The 16,879-nt window shown below is 48.9% G+C and overlaps 1 protein-coding gene across 1 annotated transcript in view; it reads right to left on the reverse strand.

The window, feature by feature from the left end:
• The window catches only part of Antxr1 (ANTXR cell adhesion molecule 1), a 190,325-nt gene that overhangs the window by 71,840 nt on the left and 101,606 nt on the right, over positions 1 to 16,879 (reverse strand). The window contains exon 13 of the mRNA XM_051154860.1: positions 2,909 to 3,004. Coding sequence (XP_051010817.1) covers positions 2,909 to 3,004 — 96 coding nt within the window. The remainder of the gene's footprint in view (positions 1 to 2,908; positions 3,005 to 16,879) is intronic.

Consider the following 16,879-nt stretch of genomic DNA (forward strand, 5'->3'; position numbering starts at 1 on the left):
AAAGCTGCAATTATACAATGGGATTGGTTGTCTCTTTAATCATGATTAGTGCCACAAGACATAAGATTCTCTGTTTCACTATTTTTTATAATCATAGTTCAATGATGTTATATGCCTGCACCATTGCACAACTCATTTCAGAACTTCTTTTTAAAATTACATGTGTGTGTGTGTGTGTGTGTGTGTGTGTGTGTGTGCATGCGCGCGCGCACATTTTTTCTCCTTCTACCACATGGGTCTTGGGGATGAAACCCAGGAAGTCAGGCTTGGTGGTAAGTGTCTTTACCAAACAGGACATCCCACAAGTCCCAGAGTTTAATCTTGCAGAATATAGCAAGATCTCCTTACATAGTTTCCTGACACAGAACTGACCCACTGTGATGGTTAATAGTCACTGTCAGTTTGAGCAGATTTGGAGTCACCTAGGAGACACACTGCTGGGTGGATTTCCAAAGTTTAACTGAGGAGGGAAGATCTGCATGGCCATGGGCAGCACCACCTCGTGGGCGGGGCCTAGGGTGGAATAAAGTGGGAAAAGGGAGAAGTTGAGCTGAGAACTAGCACTCATCCCTTTCTGCTTCCCGATAGGGAATACGATGTGACAGGCACCTCGAGTCAGGCTGCCATGGGCCATGCTGGCCTGAATCTAAAACCGTGAGCCAAGATAAACCCGACAGACCTTTTCTTCCACATGCTGCTTCTTGTCAGGTGTTTTGTTACAGCATCAGGAAAGTTACTAACACACTTCCCATAAAATGAACACCAGAGAACTTAGCAACACTGTCTGCAGATAAGCTATGGAGAGGAGAGTTGGAAATAACCTGGAGAGTACGGGGCAAAGGATGGGGGAAGTGAGCAGAGGCACTGGAGGAGGTCAGCAAAAATCAGAGCAGTGCAGGCAGCAACTACCCAGCGAGGTACATGGGGGAGCTATGAGCGGGGAGCAAGGGTGGAAAATTCACCAGACACTGCTCGTCAGGGACACAGTAGAATGGAGGTCAGGTACGGACAGGTGTGTGCATTATTTGTGTTTTCAGAAAGGGAATTTAAGGGCCTGATGTCTGGCCACATTTTATGTCCCTCCCCTGGGTATGCAGCTATTGAAGGTTAAGGTTGGCCAGTCTGGGTTGGAGATCTGGTAGGATATGACTCCAGAGAAAGTGCTGCAGTGTGGAGAGAGGGACCTCATGTACCCACACTGTGAGTCCTTTGTAGCTCTTGCTGTTTTCTTAACTCGGGCATGCAGCTCGGCTACTGGGTCAAGTGGCATTTCCCACATGTGCAGAAGGGGCAAGGAGAGTGGCAGAGGGAGATTTGGGGACCATGACTCACAAAGACACCTTCTGTCAGTTTGAGGACTATGGAGTCAGTCTCTCGGGGAAGAGGAACCTTCCAGAATCCTCTGAATGGGTCTCTGAGGGGAAGCACTCTTTGCTGTACACTGTACTCCCATTCCGGAAACACATGATTTCACTCAGCCCCAGTCAGGGTCCCTGAAGTGACTGGTCAACACAGAGTTTGGAAGGCCCATGAATCACTGAGGTGCAGGCCAACATTCAGCATCAAGGGGAGGGACAGTTAGTATCATCACAAACAGGAAATGTTGTCTGTCTCCAGGATCTTCCCTCACACAGGCCGTCATAGATTTACCAAACCAAGACCACATGAGGACATGCCAGCTACCTTCCCAGGCAACAGGGACTGAAACCAGATACATTCATTTAAAAATTATTTTGAAAATTTGCAAAACAATCCTGCCTTGGGTGACGCTTCTTCCTGTCCTGAAAAGTTTGTTTTAGGAAATATTTCCCACAGAAAGAAACCCAGCATCATAGGGTGCATCAAAGAATGGAAAAAGAAACTGTGGTACACTTACACAATGGAATACTACTCAGCTACTGAAAACAGGAAGTCGTGAAATTTACAGCCAAATGGATGGAACTAGAAAAGGTCATCTTGAGTGAGGTAACCCAGACCAAGAAAGACACACATGGTATGTACTCACTTATAAGCAGATATTAGCCATATAGTACCAGATAGCCATATTGCAATTCACGGACCCAAAGAAGCCAAGTAACAAGCAGGGACCAAGAGAGTATGTGTGAATCTCACCCAGAAGGGGAAATAGAATAGACAGAGGAAGTGGTTGAAGAGAAGCAACACGATAGGAAAGGAAGTGCTGAGGGAAATGAGGGTGAAGGTCAGATACAGGGAGACTAGGGGCTGGAGGACAGAGGGCTTGTACAGAAAAGAGAAAATGGAGGCGGGGGCATCTCTGAGACAAGCTGGAGACCTACGACAAAGCAGGCTCATGGAAGGATCTGAGGGTGACTCTACCTGAGACCCTAATAGCAGGGGTCATGGAGATTGATGAGGACACCTTCTAAACAGATAGGACTCCTAGTGGAGGGAGGGGAACACCAACCTACCCACAAGGAGTGCAGGCATAAAGATAGAACAGAGATTGAGGGACTATCCAACTAGTGCCTGGCCCAACCTGAGACCCGCACCAAGGGAGAGAGCCAACCCCTGACACTATTACGGATACTCTGCTATGCTTGCAGATGGGAGCTTAGCATAACTATCCTCTGAGAGGCTCCACCTAGCAATGGATCGAAACAGATGCTGAGACTCACAGCTGAACATTGGGCAGAGCTCAGTACCAAAGACTTTGCCATCGGTAGTCTTGCCCCAGCCTGTGATGACAGCTCATCGCTCACAGGTCTAAGTGATCAAGCCTGGCTTATGCAGATTTTGTATAACTTGTATAAAAATTGTAAGATTTATCTCCTACTATTAGACTTCCTGGTTACCCTCCCCCACCACACCCCCACCCCACCCCATCACTGATGTACCTGAGGTCTCTATGTCACCTTTGCCTCTTGCAGCCTGAGGCTGGCACACTTACCACCGTGCAGCAGAGGGGCCAGAACCACCAGAGCAGTGCCAGGGCCAGCAGGAGGAAGAGGATCAGCAGGGCAATTGCCAGGATGGAGCCGTCCGACTGTGGGGTGAGGAGACGATGGTCAGTGAGGTGCAACACTTACTGGTCTTTCCTTTCCACCCCCGACCCAACGATGGCAGCTATGAGAGGCTGAGATGAGAGCATAGTGGGTTGCCCTTGTGAGTCAGACTCTCCCCATTGTTCAGGGTCAAGGCCCCACCACACACTCGCTGAAGCTGATTTTTCAAGAGAAACAGATTTGATGTTTCAGGAGTCCCTGATCTTTATTTGAGGATCATTCCAAATGGACCTTCTTACAGGTGCAGAGGTGGCTAGGGACCACTCCTTTGTCCCTGAGCACTGCCCCTATCACCAACATGGGGGCAGATTCCAGCCACCAAGGGGTTCTGGCCACTTCCTGGGCTGACTCGAAGCAATCTTACTTAGAGGATTCAGCCCTATCCCCTCCCCAGACGTGTTTGCAACACCCTCCTAAGGTGCAGGTGGAAACTCCAGAACCACTAGGCAGCACAGGAATGGAGATGGAAGCAGTTCTGCCAACCTGCAAGTGGCAGTCAACTCTTGTGGCTGTGTGTGGGGAGGAAGCCAGGCAGCCGAGGTCAGCTTTAACCACTTCTACAAGTGCCCAGGTAATCCTGGACAGGGGCATCTGCATAGCCTGGGGTGGCTGTTGGGTTGCAGTTAAGAAGTCCCACTTGTCACCAGCTGTCCCTGCTCTGAGGCTGCTAACTGAGGAAGCACCTGGGATCATGAGTCTAAGTCCTTCCCCACTGGCCACACAAGTGCCACCGCATCCTGGACTGGACATCAAAAGCCTGAGCAAAACTAGCAGGCCTACCCTTGGCCAAAGAGAACAACCAGGGACATTTTTAAAAAAGATAATAATACAATTAAGAAGGACAGCTGCACAACTTCTTAGTGTACGATTCCCCAGCTATGAGCTTCCATGCTGGAATGTGCTATCAGATAACACATAAGCCAGAGAAACAACTCCTGGTATAAAGAGATTTCTGTAGACTTGAGTCAAGTGAGGGGCAGAAAGAGTGTCTCCGCTGTTTGCTGCCTACTAACAATTTCACCAAAAGCTGTGTGTGTGTGTGTGTGTGTGTGTGTGTGTGTGTGTGTTGTTTTTTTGAGACAGGGTCTCATGTAGCTCAGGCTGGCCTTGAACTCATTATTTGGCTAAGGCTGGTGTTGAATTCCTGATCCTTTAATCTCCACCCAGTGCTAGAGTGCCAGGATTACAGGTGTCTGCCCCACACTAGACATTTCTCATTAACAGTTTATTGATGTGTTACCGAAACGTTAACATTCTTTCAGTGCTAAGCCAACTGACTTCTTTTTAAACTCCGTATTTTCTCTTTCCTTTAGTATTTTTTCATAATGAGACATATCCCAAGGAGCTTTTTATATAATATTTGTGTATGTGTGTGTGTGTGTGTGTGTATGCGTGTGTGTGTGTGTGTGTATGCATGTGTGTGTGTGTGTATGCATGTGTGTGTGTGTGTATGCATGTGTGTGTGTGTGTGTGTGTGTGTGTGTGTTGTGTGTGTGTGTGTTCTCCTCTTGGACATTGGAGTGTGAGCACTGGGAAGCTTGCACAGTCAGTATTCTGTGGGATCCACCAATGGGCTCAGGAGGATGGAGGCTTGCAGTCCAGCTGTATCGCCACCCCAGTCTCTAGGGAATGCCATTCACAACTCTACCAGGCTCTCAAAGCTGTCCCCCTCCCACATCTACCCCGGAGGGAGGCTGGGTGGCCTGTCTGGGATGACCCCACAAGCTAACGGCAGAGCCAGGATATGAGTCACTCCCACTCTGAGAGCTTGGTAGGACTCTGGACAAGGTTTAAAGGCAGCTCTCATTCCCTGGAACTCTCTGGAATGCCTTTGACCAAAAAGCCAGGGACTAAACACCTCTGGCTCCAGCCAAGAAGCCAGATTGGGAACGTGGGATGGCTCTCGAGGGAGCCAGGCCTCAGGCTCAGGTGCAGGGCTGGGCAGGCAGAGTGTGGGATCAGGGAAAGTAAGGGTCCAACAGCAGACAAGGCCATGGCAGGAGAGGGCCAAGGCATGCATACAGAAGTCTGGAACGGAGCACACAGAAGAAATTTCACGTCAAGGGCCAGGCTTGTGGCCTGTCTGTCTATGTATTCTAGGTGACAGAGAGAAGAAAGGAAGCTGTTGTTGCTTCTGTCTCAACTGACGACAGAAGGAGCACGGAGGGGAGTGAGGAGGAGAGGGCCAGGCCATCCCATAACAGGCAGTCGCTTCCAACTCCAAGCTGGAACTTTCCTCTGTTTCCCCCCATAGCAACCAGCACAGTGAGCATTTCAGATCGTAAACCTGTCTGCACTTGGAATAATAAGTGGCTGGTCACCAAGAGGCGTATAAAACTGCAGCCTTCCACAAAGACCTCAGGCTGCAGCTATTCGCCTTATACACGACACCCTCCTCTCTTATTGTTTATGCCCCAGAAACTGGAGTGGAGGCGGAGACACTGTGTAGCGCGCTTCTACAGTCCTGTGCAAGACGGGGCAGTTTCTGTAGGCAGCAAGGGAGAGAGACTGGCCTGTGGCGGGGTAAGAAACTTCTGAGCAGAAGACATCTGGAGTGGATGGTGATGGCTGGCCGGGCTGCAGACCCTTAGGCCTAGCTATAGTGGAGAGGAAGGAGGCTTAGCAAGGCACCCTCCCCGCACACCACCGCACAGGGTGCGGTGTAGACACATTTTCTTATGTCTTGGAGAAAACTGCTGCCTGGGTGCCAAGTGCTTCCTAAAGTCACTGATGCCACATTCAAATATATCACCATCAAGTAAGAAAGCACGAGCTTTGTTTTCTAGAAACATAGGGAACTAACAGTTCCCCAGGAACTGACGCGCACAGCAAGTGTTTATTGTGTCTCTAGTCTGTGCCTAGTGGGCAGACCTTAGGGACACAGGACCAACTAGACAGGCCTGAGGTGCTCACAGTCTGTGGAGGGGCTCTAAACAGCTAACCACAGTGCAGGAGTATGTGGGTTACTTGGTGGCTGCATATAACAGCAGCAAACAACACAAGTCTTTTTCTAAGCGCTCATGTTCTGATGGTGGTGATGGTGATGAGGATAATTGTTAATATGGCTGATATTTATTGAGCATTTATGCGCAGGGATTGTCTTTATTTCTGTGCACTAGCCTAGCTCGTTCCCTTCTTATCAATAATTTGATGAACTCTAAACTTTATTTTTTATCTCCCCACTTTATAGTTAAATATAGTGAAGCAAGAAGAGCCAGAGAAACTTTGAAGGTTTACAGAAAAGGCCAGGGTTTTTGTCTGGGTTGTTTTGTTTTTACACGGTGTCTTGGAGTCTCTCTGTAGTTCAGGCTGACCTAAACTTCTACTTTTCACTCCCCGGCCTCATGGAGCGCGAGAGAAGCCAGAATGCCAATGTGGATGACCCGTCTCTCAGGTGTAACCAGTAGGCTCTCGTCCTTAGCAAGCTCCCTGGGCCGGAGGACAGTGCCTGGGAACCAGCACTTCACACGGGACGTGGCTCTGGGGTGGCTGGTATGCTGGATATTTTGTGTGTCACCTGGACACAAGCTAGAGTCATCAGAGAGAAAGGAGCCTCAGTTGAGGAAATGCCTCCATGCGTTCTAGCTTTAAGACATTTTCTCAGTTAGTGATCAGTGCAGAGGTGGTGTCAGTCCTGGGCTGGTGGTCCTGGGTTCTATAAGAAAGCAGGCTGAGCAAGCCATGAGGAGCAGGTCACTAAGCAGCACCCCTCCACGGCCTCTGTATCAGCTCCTGCCTCCAGGTTCCTGCCCTGCTTAGGTTCCTGTCCTGGCTTCCTGCAATGGTGAACTGCGCTGTGGAAGTGTAAGTGGATAAGCCCTTTCCTCTCCAACTTGCCTTTTGGTCATGCTGTGTCATTACAGCAATACAAACTCTAACCGGCAGGGGCAAGGAGGGGCACTCTTGCTCAGAGGCAAGCATAAAGTTTGGCTCATGAAGGTGAGTGGGGATCCACTTAGGGGGAACTCAGTGCATGTGTGGAGTCAGGTGGAAGGCAGCTGGGTTGCTATGAGGATTTGCCCCTCAGGGCAAATGGAGGACTGTAGCATCTATCCACAAAGAAGGAGAACACTGGGTAGCTTTAACTTGGGGATTCTGTGACCTTGTCATGGTAAAGTTTGTTTTCTGGGAACTCAACATTGCATATACTGTAGAGTCACAGGGCACAGGGGGGACTTTAGGGATCTGAGACCAGGCAGGCTATGGCTCCCAATCTGTCAGGTTCTTTATGGGTGACACTGGACAAGGTCACTCCCAAAATGCTTGCCTTTTAATGAATGCACTTAGTGCTCATCTTACTGGCCATGACTGCCAGTGCCTTGTGCTGCCTAGCTATTCTGCAGGCATGGGGCTCAGTGCCTCAGGCACAGGACAAGCTCAATTGCTCTAAACCAATCATTCTCCATGTTCATCAAGTTCCTAGAGGAGGGTCCTCACATCTCCAGTCCTCCCCATGGCAAGGGGCAGGCTCTGTTTACAATCGAAGGTTATCTGGTATGTTCCAGAATACACATGAGACTGTGGCCTGGCATGGTAGAAGGTCCTCTGTCTTGTGCCCTGTCCCTGGATCTGGGACAAAGTGCCTCCCCCCCCCCCACTCCTATATGATCTCCAATAGCCCTCAGTGTTGCTGGCTCACTCTCGGCCCATTCTGATTTAAATGACACCTGTTCTGCATGGCTTCTCCCTGGGTGAGTATCCAGAAGGCTCAGAGGCTGCTGCTGCACACAACCTGACTCTAGACTAGTGTATGCTGGGCTTTTCTGCCCTGCTCGTCCACCAGGCCTATGTGGACACAGCCTGGAGGCCCAATGGGGCCATCTGGGCCAGGAACTGCTCTCAGGTGACCGTGCCTGCCAGGCCCTGTCTTGGCTGTGTTAAGTCAAGCTATGCCTTACTGTAAGTTATTACATATTTCAAACAACTGTGCTTTTTAAAAATATTTATTTATTTATTGTATATGAGTGCTTTATCTGCAGAAGAGGGCATCAGATCACATTATAGATGGTTGTAAGCCACCATGTGGTTGCTGGGAATTGAACTCAGGACCCCTGGAAGAGCAGGCGGCGCTCTTAACCACTGAGCCATCTCCCCAGCCCCACAGCTGTGTTTTTTAAAAAGGCTGTGCAGTAGCCTAGATGGCTTTATTTTACAAGTATCTTCTGACTCCATTTTGAGGGAGAAGGATAAATGCCATGCCCTGTGTGGACCAGAAACTGTGCCACCTGTCAGCTCCCCTCCCTCCCTCCTCCCAGCACCGACTGATGCGTGATGTCTTCCTGGGCAGAGATGGAACTACACTTTATAAGCTCATTGGAAATGAATAGTGACTGTAGGGCCACAAGGTTGTATTAAAATTGTATCATGGAAATCAGGCCCAAAAAGTTATTACACATCAGACCAAGGGAAGGGTGTAACTCCTTCATCTGAGCCCCATAAAATGATGGATACAAAATATGTCATCAACCTATTACCTAATGCCTGCTGTGTGTGCGCATCACAGATGGACAAGCAAAGAATTCCCTGACTGTCCCTGGAGCTTCAGCTGGTCTGGGTAACCTGCCATTGACACGGTTTATACAACTGCCCACCAGCCCACCTGTTCACCCATCTGGTCCTGGACCTAAACCACCACCACCCCGCCCCCATTTTCTAGCTCTGGAAGCTGCCTTAGCCTTTCCCTAGCAACTGTAACATTGTTACTCCCACGCCCTGGCACCCGCAGCAGCCCCTTCCCGCCACTGGTGAGGTTCTTAGCCTCTCTCCTGGCCTGCTTCTGAGACTTCCTGACTCTGCTGCCTAACTTGCACTTATTCTGCAAAGCACATACATGCCTGTAGGTGTATGGGTTGTGTGCTGTGTGCTATGGAGCTAATGGTCATGAAGAATGGCATGGAAGAGACTACGTTTATCCCAGCCAGGCTACCAGGGTAGGCGGGTTACAAGAAACTGCCCTCATTGAAACAGCTAAACCGTGCGCATTATTATTATTCAATAAATGCTGAGCTTGGGGAGGCCTGGCAGCACTCAGAGGAAGGATAGCAGGCTACCAAGAAGAGACATGATACCCTATGAGCATATACAGGGGGAGGAAATCCCCCTCAGTCACAGACATAGGGAAGGGGAGTAAGGGGAAAATAGAAGGGAGGGAGGAATGGAAGGATACAAGGGATGGGATAACCATTGATATGTAATATGAATAAATTAATAAAATCTATTAATAAATAAATAAATGCTGGCATTGTGGGAAGAGACAAAGCTGTCCGTCTATGGTTTTGGCATGGTGTGCCCAGGACACTAGTGCCAAATTGAGGCAGGTTATCAAGGCAACAGCCTGTAGGGTACACTTCCCAGCTGGGGAGCACTGAGTTTTTTTTTTTTCAATGAGCAATGGCCAGCCTGCCCCCACCCTACCATGACACAGCTGCTACGGAACATGTAGACAGGTGGCATTAAACCTAAAGGTGAACCCTGCTTCCTTCCCAGAGGAGCACAGTGGTTGGGGTGGCATTCAAGGTCAGATTCGACGAGCTTCTCCAGGCTCCTGAAACAAGGCCATCCTCTCTCTTTAAGACAAGGAAGGCATTGTGGCCAAAGGTAAAGATCTGCAAACATAGCAAGTGAAACCTTGTCTTGGTGGGCGGGGTGTAGGGAGTCTGGATTTCTTACCCACAACATGGCATGGAGTGAGGGATGTGGGATCATGTCTGGGCTTGTTTGCTGTAGGAGACTGAGGCCTCTGCATGATATAAAAACCAACACCACTGCCCCTTTCTGTTTTGTTTTGGGGGTTGCCATAGTAAAGGGAGGAGGAATTAGCAGGGGGCTGGGATTGTCCAATGTACAGAAGTGTGAAACCCGAGGCTTCAAGCTGGGCTTGTGCTGGGATTCTGCCTGATGCCCCTGGTCTGGGGTGCAGCCAAGGAAGTGTCTTCCTGCAGGGCCTGGAAAACTGTGTCAGTTAAGGCGGACGTACCTTCCCTATTCCTGAGGTTTCCTCCTGTATCGGGGCTTTGTATGTGTGTGTGTGTGTGTGTGTGTGTGTGTGTGTGTGTGTGTGTGTATACGTCATGCCAGGCTTGTGGCTTCCCCTCTCTACTCACACAGCAAACAGGGTAAGAACACAGGGCACGCTAGATCTGCTTGCCTTGTCTCTTGGGTACATGCTGCCCCGGGTGGATTGCCCTGGGTGCCCTATCCCAGCAAGTTTTTGTGGGGCCCCTGGGCTTCCACGATCTGAGGAGTGACTCTCTAGAATAAGAGAAAAAAATCTTCCTATGGCCTTAGAAAGCAAGGGACCCCAAATTCTAACTGTGTAGGTTTGGATAACTCATCCCTTGATTGGTGTCTTCCTTGGTCAGGCCCACACCCAGTGTGGGTTCAATGCAGTTCCAGCCATTTTTGGCCACACCCAGCCAGGCTTTGCCCCCATAGTCCTAACGATAATATTGAGATTCTCCTATGTCAGCTCACTCACAATTCAGGAGGAGGAAGACGCACGTGATTGCCGTTACCATGGGACCCCCTCCCTCCCAATGTCTTTAACCCTACCCTCAGTCCTGGTGGTTGCAGCAATAGTGTCTTGCCAAGCATGTGCTCTAGGAGACCGGGCAACATGAGCCTGCGCTCCTGGCTGGTGGTTTTATAGCAGTTCTGTGGTTGGGCAGTGTCAGTGCTCAGAATGATTGAACCCACGCGTGTTTTCAGAGGGCTGTGCTGTCTGGCCAACACTCAACATTTAAAATGGTTAAGATTCTTATCCGTCTCTGAGGGTGACTCCTAAGTGTTTGGCGGGCTGAAAGCTCCTGAGAACTCTAGGCTCTCCACACGGCACCTGGGGTCGGGCTGAGGATGTGGGGGTCCCCATGTTCCCTTCTTCTCTCTCTTCTAATAGCTCCCCTTTATCACTAAGCCAGTTGTATCTGAAACACCACCGATAGCCAGGAAGAAAAGAGACCCTCCAGCCAAGGGCTGCTCTGGCCATCCACCCGTGACGTCACAGCAATGTATGTTCTAACTGGGGCTGGGACTGGCGAGAGGAGCATGCTCATTCCAGGGCCATCAGCCCTTTGGCTTAGTCCTGCCTCAGTGGGACAACTGGGCCTCTAGGTAGGGGAGTGCAGAGGGCCGGCCGGACTGCCCAGTCTCCTCTCCCTCTCACCAGGGCTGTGCTCAGAAAGAGTCCCATTCCAGAGCTCTGAATAGAAACTTAGATCCTTTCAAGCTGGCTGCTCAGAGCCCTGATCCCTGCCCAGACAGAACCAGTGGAGCATGGGCAAGTTTTCTTTTGAAAGATGAAATTCAAGTCATTTTCTCGCGGGCGAGAAGGTCTGGATGGGCAAGGCTGCGGAGCAAACTCCTCTCTGCTGCGGCTCGAGTCTTCTCATGTGATTTCTGGCTCATCGCTCTACCTGTTCCCTTCCTTTCACTGAAATTCTATCACCCTGCACCTGTGTCTGTTGGCCTGCCCTCCCCCTCCTCGCCCATCTCTCGTCATTCCTTCCCAGGCTTCTGCTGGCCCGTGACTTTGGAAAAGTCAGCATGCGCTGTGGAGCCACCTTCCCCTACTCCCCCTATTAGCTCAACCATCCCTGAGTCTTCATTTTTTTGCTGACGTTAGCTGGCAGGAAGTCTGGTTACAGTGTCGTGTGGCCCACAGGTCCACCTGTGCTCCATGTTGCTTTCTTTCTAGGCCTCTCCAGAAGCGTCTCACGTTCTTTCCTAGTTTAAACTCTCCCTCATCTAGACACAGACAAAGTGAGTCTTTATCTTGAGCCTAGACTGCTTCCCTGCTCCTCTTCCGGCTGACATAGTGGTCCAAGCTGAGCTTGCATTTCTCCCTCAAACCTGCTTGCCCTTTTCCTCTGTCAAGCCCAGCTGGAAACCTGAAGTTAATGGTATTTTTTTTCTAGCTTTCTTTCTCCCCTACTGCAATATCCCTTGTCAGTGTACTCTGTCTCCCACAACCTAATTCAATCTGCCTCTGTTCCCTCCACTGCCAGGTGAGGTTTAGAATCGCCAAATGCCCTTCCTTACAGATGCAGGATCCACCCCAGGCTTTCCGTATTCCATTCTCTACTCCTCTTGGAAACACAGAACCTCTTCCTCATTAGCTGCTTGTCAGTGCCTACAAATAGTCCTAATGCTTGAGAATTTAGTGACAATGACTCACCTTTTTCTTCAGAAAAGGACAGTCATGTGTACACACATGCTCACAAGTTTCTTACTATATGTCCAGGGAATCCATCAAATCCTCAGAACATTCTAGGTGCTTGGTTCTGGTTACCCCTCCCCAGCCCTTTCTCACCTCTCCCAACTCCCTCCTTACTTGGTCCTTTGATGAAGCTCTGTGGCACTTGTTGCTATGTGCACTTCACTTTTCTCCCAGTTTCTTCCTGAAATACCCCTTTAACCCTTATTGCTGGGCAACTGATCTTAGGTGCTAGCTAAGACGTGAGTCTTCCAAACACAACATCTACGAAGCACTTACTATGCACTTGGCCTTGTCAAGGTACTCCAAAGGCGCAGAAGACAGATGGAGTGTTTGCTGTCACAAAGCATGTACTGGGCGGGGAGGACAGAGCTGTGGGTGTCACTGCTGAACTCTATATGTCTGAGGTGTGTTTGTGCTAACCCCAATTCTGTCCTAGCATTTTACAATATCTTGCAGCAGCAAGTCTCAACCTTCCTAATGCCATGGTAACCCCCCACCATAAAATTATTTTGGTGCTCCTGCATAACTCTAATTTTGCTACTGTTATGAATCATAATGCAAATATCTGGTAAGAGACCCCCCCCCCAAAGGGGTGGAGAACCACAGCCTGAAAAACACTGTCTTATAAGGATTCTCTTCCCACTGCCCTCCCTCCTTCACGAATTTTAAGCTCCCAGAGCATACGTTTGATTTTGTCTCTCTCTCTTTTTTTTTTTAACCTGTTAGGCATAATACAGTGTTTCAAATTATATGACCTGTCAAAAGCAATGACCCAAAATGGTCACTTAACTACTGGCTACATGGAAAGAAACGATAACATAGCAGGTGAACGCCTCTTACAGCGTCTCCAGAGGCTGCGTCCCTGCCACAGACCCTTGCTGGAAACAGCTATGCCAGCCCCACTGCCAAGAGCTTGGCTTTGGACTCAGAAAGGCGATGATGTCCTACCACTCCCTTGAATGCATATGGGGCATTTGGCAGGCCATCCAGCCCCTTCTACCTTTCCTTCTCTGCAAAGGTAAAACCGAGACAACCACTCCTTCCCAGGCCTGATTGATTACCCGGAGTAAGTCTGTGCAAGTGCCCATGGCTGTCCTTTGGTCCCCAAGTCAGACCGCAGTACTGAAAGGAATCCTACCTCCACAGGGAAAGCAGGGCAGAGAGAAACACAGCATACAGGCTGCTCAGGTTCTAGAAGGTGAGACAGCACACAGGGCCTGAGCTCACAGCACAGCGAGCATCAGACACTAGGCAAGGCCAGGGCACACTATCTGTGGCATGTCCAGATGGCCCTTGGCTGGCATCTGGCATAGTGGCATAGTGAAACTGAATGAGTGGAAAGAGGGGAGTGCATATTCCAGAAGAAAGATGAACCGTAATCAAAGGTACCGGCAGGAGAGAGGGGAGCTCGGAATGTGGGTTGCTTACCACACACAGTGTCTGTGAGAAACCAGACTCACTCTAACAGTTTAAGGGCCACCAGGTCTCCTACTTGAAGACACAGTTGACATATATGTAGGTTGGGCTTGGTCCTTCTGCGATAGTCTTAAGAACCTCAAGTGTTGCGGGTTCTTTTTCTAAGTCCATGAATTTGGGTGATAGAGGTGAAATGAGACCGCTTCCGTGCTTCCTAAGCTTGAGAGTGAACCGCCTTCCCGATGTTGGCTGGGTTGTGTTTAAAAAGATCCCAGGAATACTTTGGTTGTCACCTATTCAAGTGCTTTTTAATCCTGGGCGAAACTGAACAAAATGTGAAGCTCACTGCTCTGGGTATGGAGTAAGTGCAAATTTGCTTTAGTGGCATGAAAGCAAAGGAATGCGGGCTGGTGTCCTGCATCGGTGGCCCTGGGCTCAGGGAGAAATAGTCTTCTGAGGCGCTCTGGGGACTGCAGTGAGACAAGTTTCCTGGGAAGGGAAGGTGTTTGTTTACCCTGTGAGTGCTGCTTACTATTCTGCGGGGGAGAGAGGGAGGAACCTGCTTGCTTTAGGCAACTAGAATGATACGATTTGTGTCAGTCCCAAATACGATCTTTTTTTTTTAAACAGTGAAAAAAAATTACACTCATTTGCATGTGTGTGTGTGTGGTATACGGTGTGTGTGGTGTGTGTATATGTGGTGTGTGTATTGTGTGTGTGGTCCATGTAGTGTGTGTGTGTGTGGTGTGTGTGTGTGTGTGGTGTGTGTGTGTGTGGTGTGTGTGTGTGTGTGGTGGTCTATGTGGTGTGTGTGTGTGTGGTGTGTGTGTGTGTGTGTGTGTGTGGTATGATGTGATATGATGTGGGGTGTGTTTTTGTGGTGTATATGTCTGTGTATCTATGTGGTATGGGCGTGTGTGTGTGTGTGTGTGTGTGTTACGGTGTGTAGTGTAGTGTGTGTGTGTGTGTATTGGTCTGTCTGTCTGTGTCTCTATGTATGGTACATATGTAGTGTGTATGGTGTGTATGGTGTATTAGTGTGTGTAGCAGGTGTGTGGTGTATGTGGGGTGTGTGTGTGTGTGTGTGTGTGTGTGTGCGTGTGTGTGTGTGTGTGTGTGTGTTGAGGGCAACTCTGAGGGAGCTGGGGGAGGAACTCTGGCTATCAGCCTTGCTCGCAAGTTCCTTTACCTACAGAGCCACCTCATCAGCCTCTGAATAAGGTTTTTATGAGGAAATCACTTTGAGAGCCCAGGACACTGCGATTTACTGCGGAGACTGTAAACTGCCAGTGTTGTCTGAATGGAGCATCTCCCCTTCTGTCATGGCCGAGCCTACCGATTTTGTATTTAAATGTTGGTCAGTTAGCTAGGCTCTCTCCACTTTTGATCCCATTTCTCACTCTGTTCACTTCTCCTCTTTCCCCTTCTCGTCCTTTCCTTCTTGTGGTGTTTCTCCCCCTGGCCCAGCAGCTCCTGCGTCCCATGTAAACCCAGGACTCAACCCGCAACCCCCTGACTTAGCCTGGACCACCCAGGGGCAGCTGTGAATGGACAACTGGCCATTCACTAAGGCCTGTGCCCTTTCCCTCACTAAGGCATGCACACTTTCCCTCAGGCTCTAGTCAGAAACTTGGCTTACCAAACATACAATTTATACAAGCTTGGTTGTCTGATATTGGGATGCCTAAAGGCTTAAGCTCTCAAATTAGAAAGCCAGGAGAGACCAAAAAAGCAAAAGTCTAGAAATAAAGCTAAAATAGCACAAAGGCCGAGGCTTGCAAGAGGCCCCGGCTTCTGATCCTCCAACTTGAATCGTAACAAAACACAGTGGCCAGTCACTGCTTTAGGGACACACAGCCTTTGCCACTCTAGGGGATCAGAGCAATTGGACAATATTTAGTTGGGGATGAGAGAATGGGAGGGTTGAAATGTAAACTACAATATTTCATAACACTCCCTGTGAGTAAGGAGGAGACTGAGAAGGGGAGGGTGATCCCAGTGCGCATGGCTCTCTCAGTCCGCTGTGTCCATGACCTCACCGCAGCCCAGCCCGTGACAGCGCTGGGTTTGGCTCAGCTTCCCATCCATCCCCTCCAGCAAGAACACAGCTCTGAGGACACCAGCCTGGTTCTCTTTTTCATATCTGCTAGCGCTCAACTAATAGTTATCGTGTTCTCTATAGCATCTTGTCATTTGTGCCTTGCTTGTTTTAAAGACTTATTTTTGTTCTGTATTTATGTGTGTATACACATGTCCCCATTTGCTCGCATTCTTTTGGGTGCCCACACAGGACAGAAGAGGGCATCCGACTTCCTGGAGCTGGAATTATAAGTAGTTGTGAGCTGCCTGGCATGGGCAATGGGAACTGGACTCTGGTCCTCTGAAAGAACCAGTGCTCTCAACATTGAGCCAGCTTCCCAGCCCTGCCCCTTGAAGAAATATTAATTTTAGGGTTTTACTGTTTGTTGTTGTTTCATCACCCAAGTTCTATGCTGAGATGACCTATAATGATTTTTCTTCTTATACATGTACTTGAGACTAGGAATTTCCCTGTGAAAGCGACTTTGGCTGCACTCTAAGTTTTGGTATGGGATGTCCCTGTAATTGAGCGGTTCCGAGTGTTTCTTAGCTCATACTGGCTCATACATTACTCAGATGTGTGTTTTGAATTTCGAAACATGCGAGATTTTAGAAATTGGTTGGTAACTTCATTAGATATTAATATTTAAATTTCTCATTCCAGGACATGAGTGTGTTCTGTATGACGTCAGTCCTTAGGGCAGTGGTAGAAAGTGACTGAGTGGAGTTGTTTTTGTTTGTTTGGGTTTTTTAAATTTGTTTTTTAAGCACATTTTATTTTCTTAGCTCTTGCCTTTATAATACAGACGAATAGAGAATAACCTACCAGATTTCAGTCATTTACTCTAGGACGCCTCATAAGTTTATGGGCCACTAAAGAAAACTTCTGCCCATTACACTGTGATGCTTTATTAATTAATAGAATCATCTTAATTTTGGAGATGTTAAAATATGGGGGCTGTGTGTGTGTGTGTGTGTGTGTGTGTGTGTGTGTGTGTGTGTGTGTGTGCGCACGCGTGTGTGTTCTAACCAAGAGATACATTTGTAATTATTTCACATTTCACACAGCCCTAATTGTCTAACTGCTCTTAGGGCTTTGTTCTGGATCCATAATCTGTCAGCAGCTATTTATTTATTTTTATGGCAT

The sequence above is a fragment of the Acomys russatus genome, chromosome 13, assembly GCF_903995435.1.
Source record: "Acomys russatus chromosome 13, mAcoRus1.1, whole genome shotgun sequence".
NCBI lineage: Eukaryota > Metazoa > Chordata > Mammalia > Rodentia > Muridae > Acomys > Acomys russatus.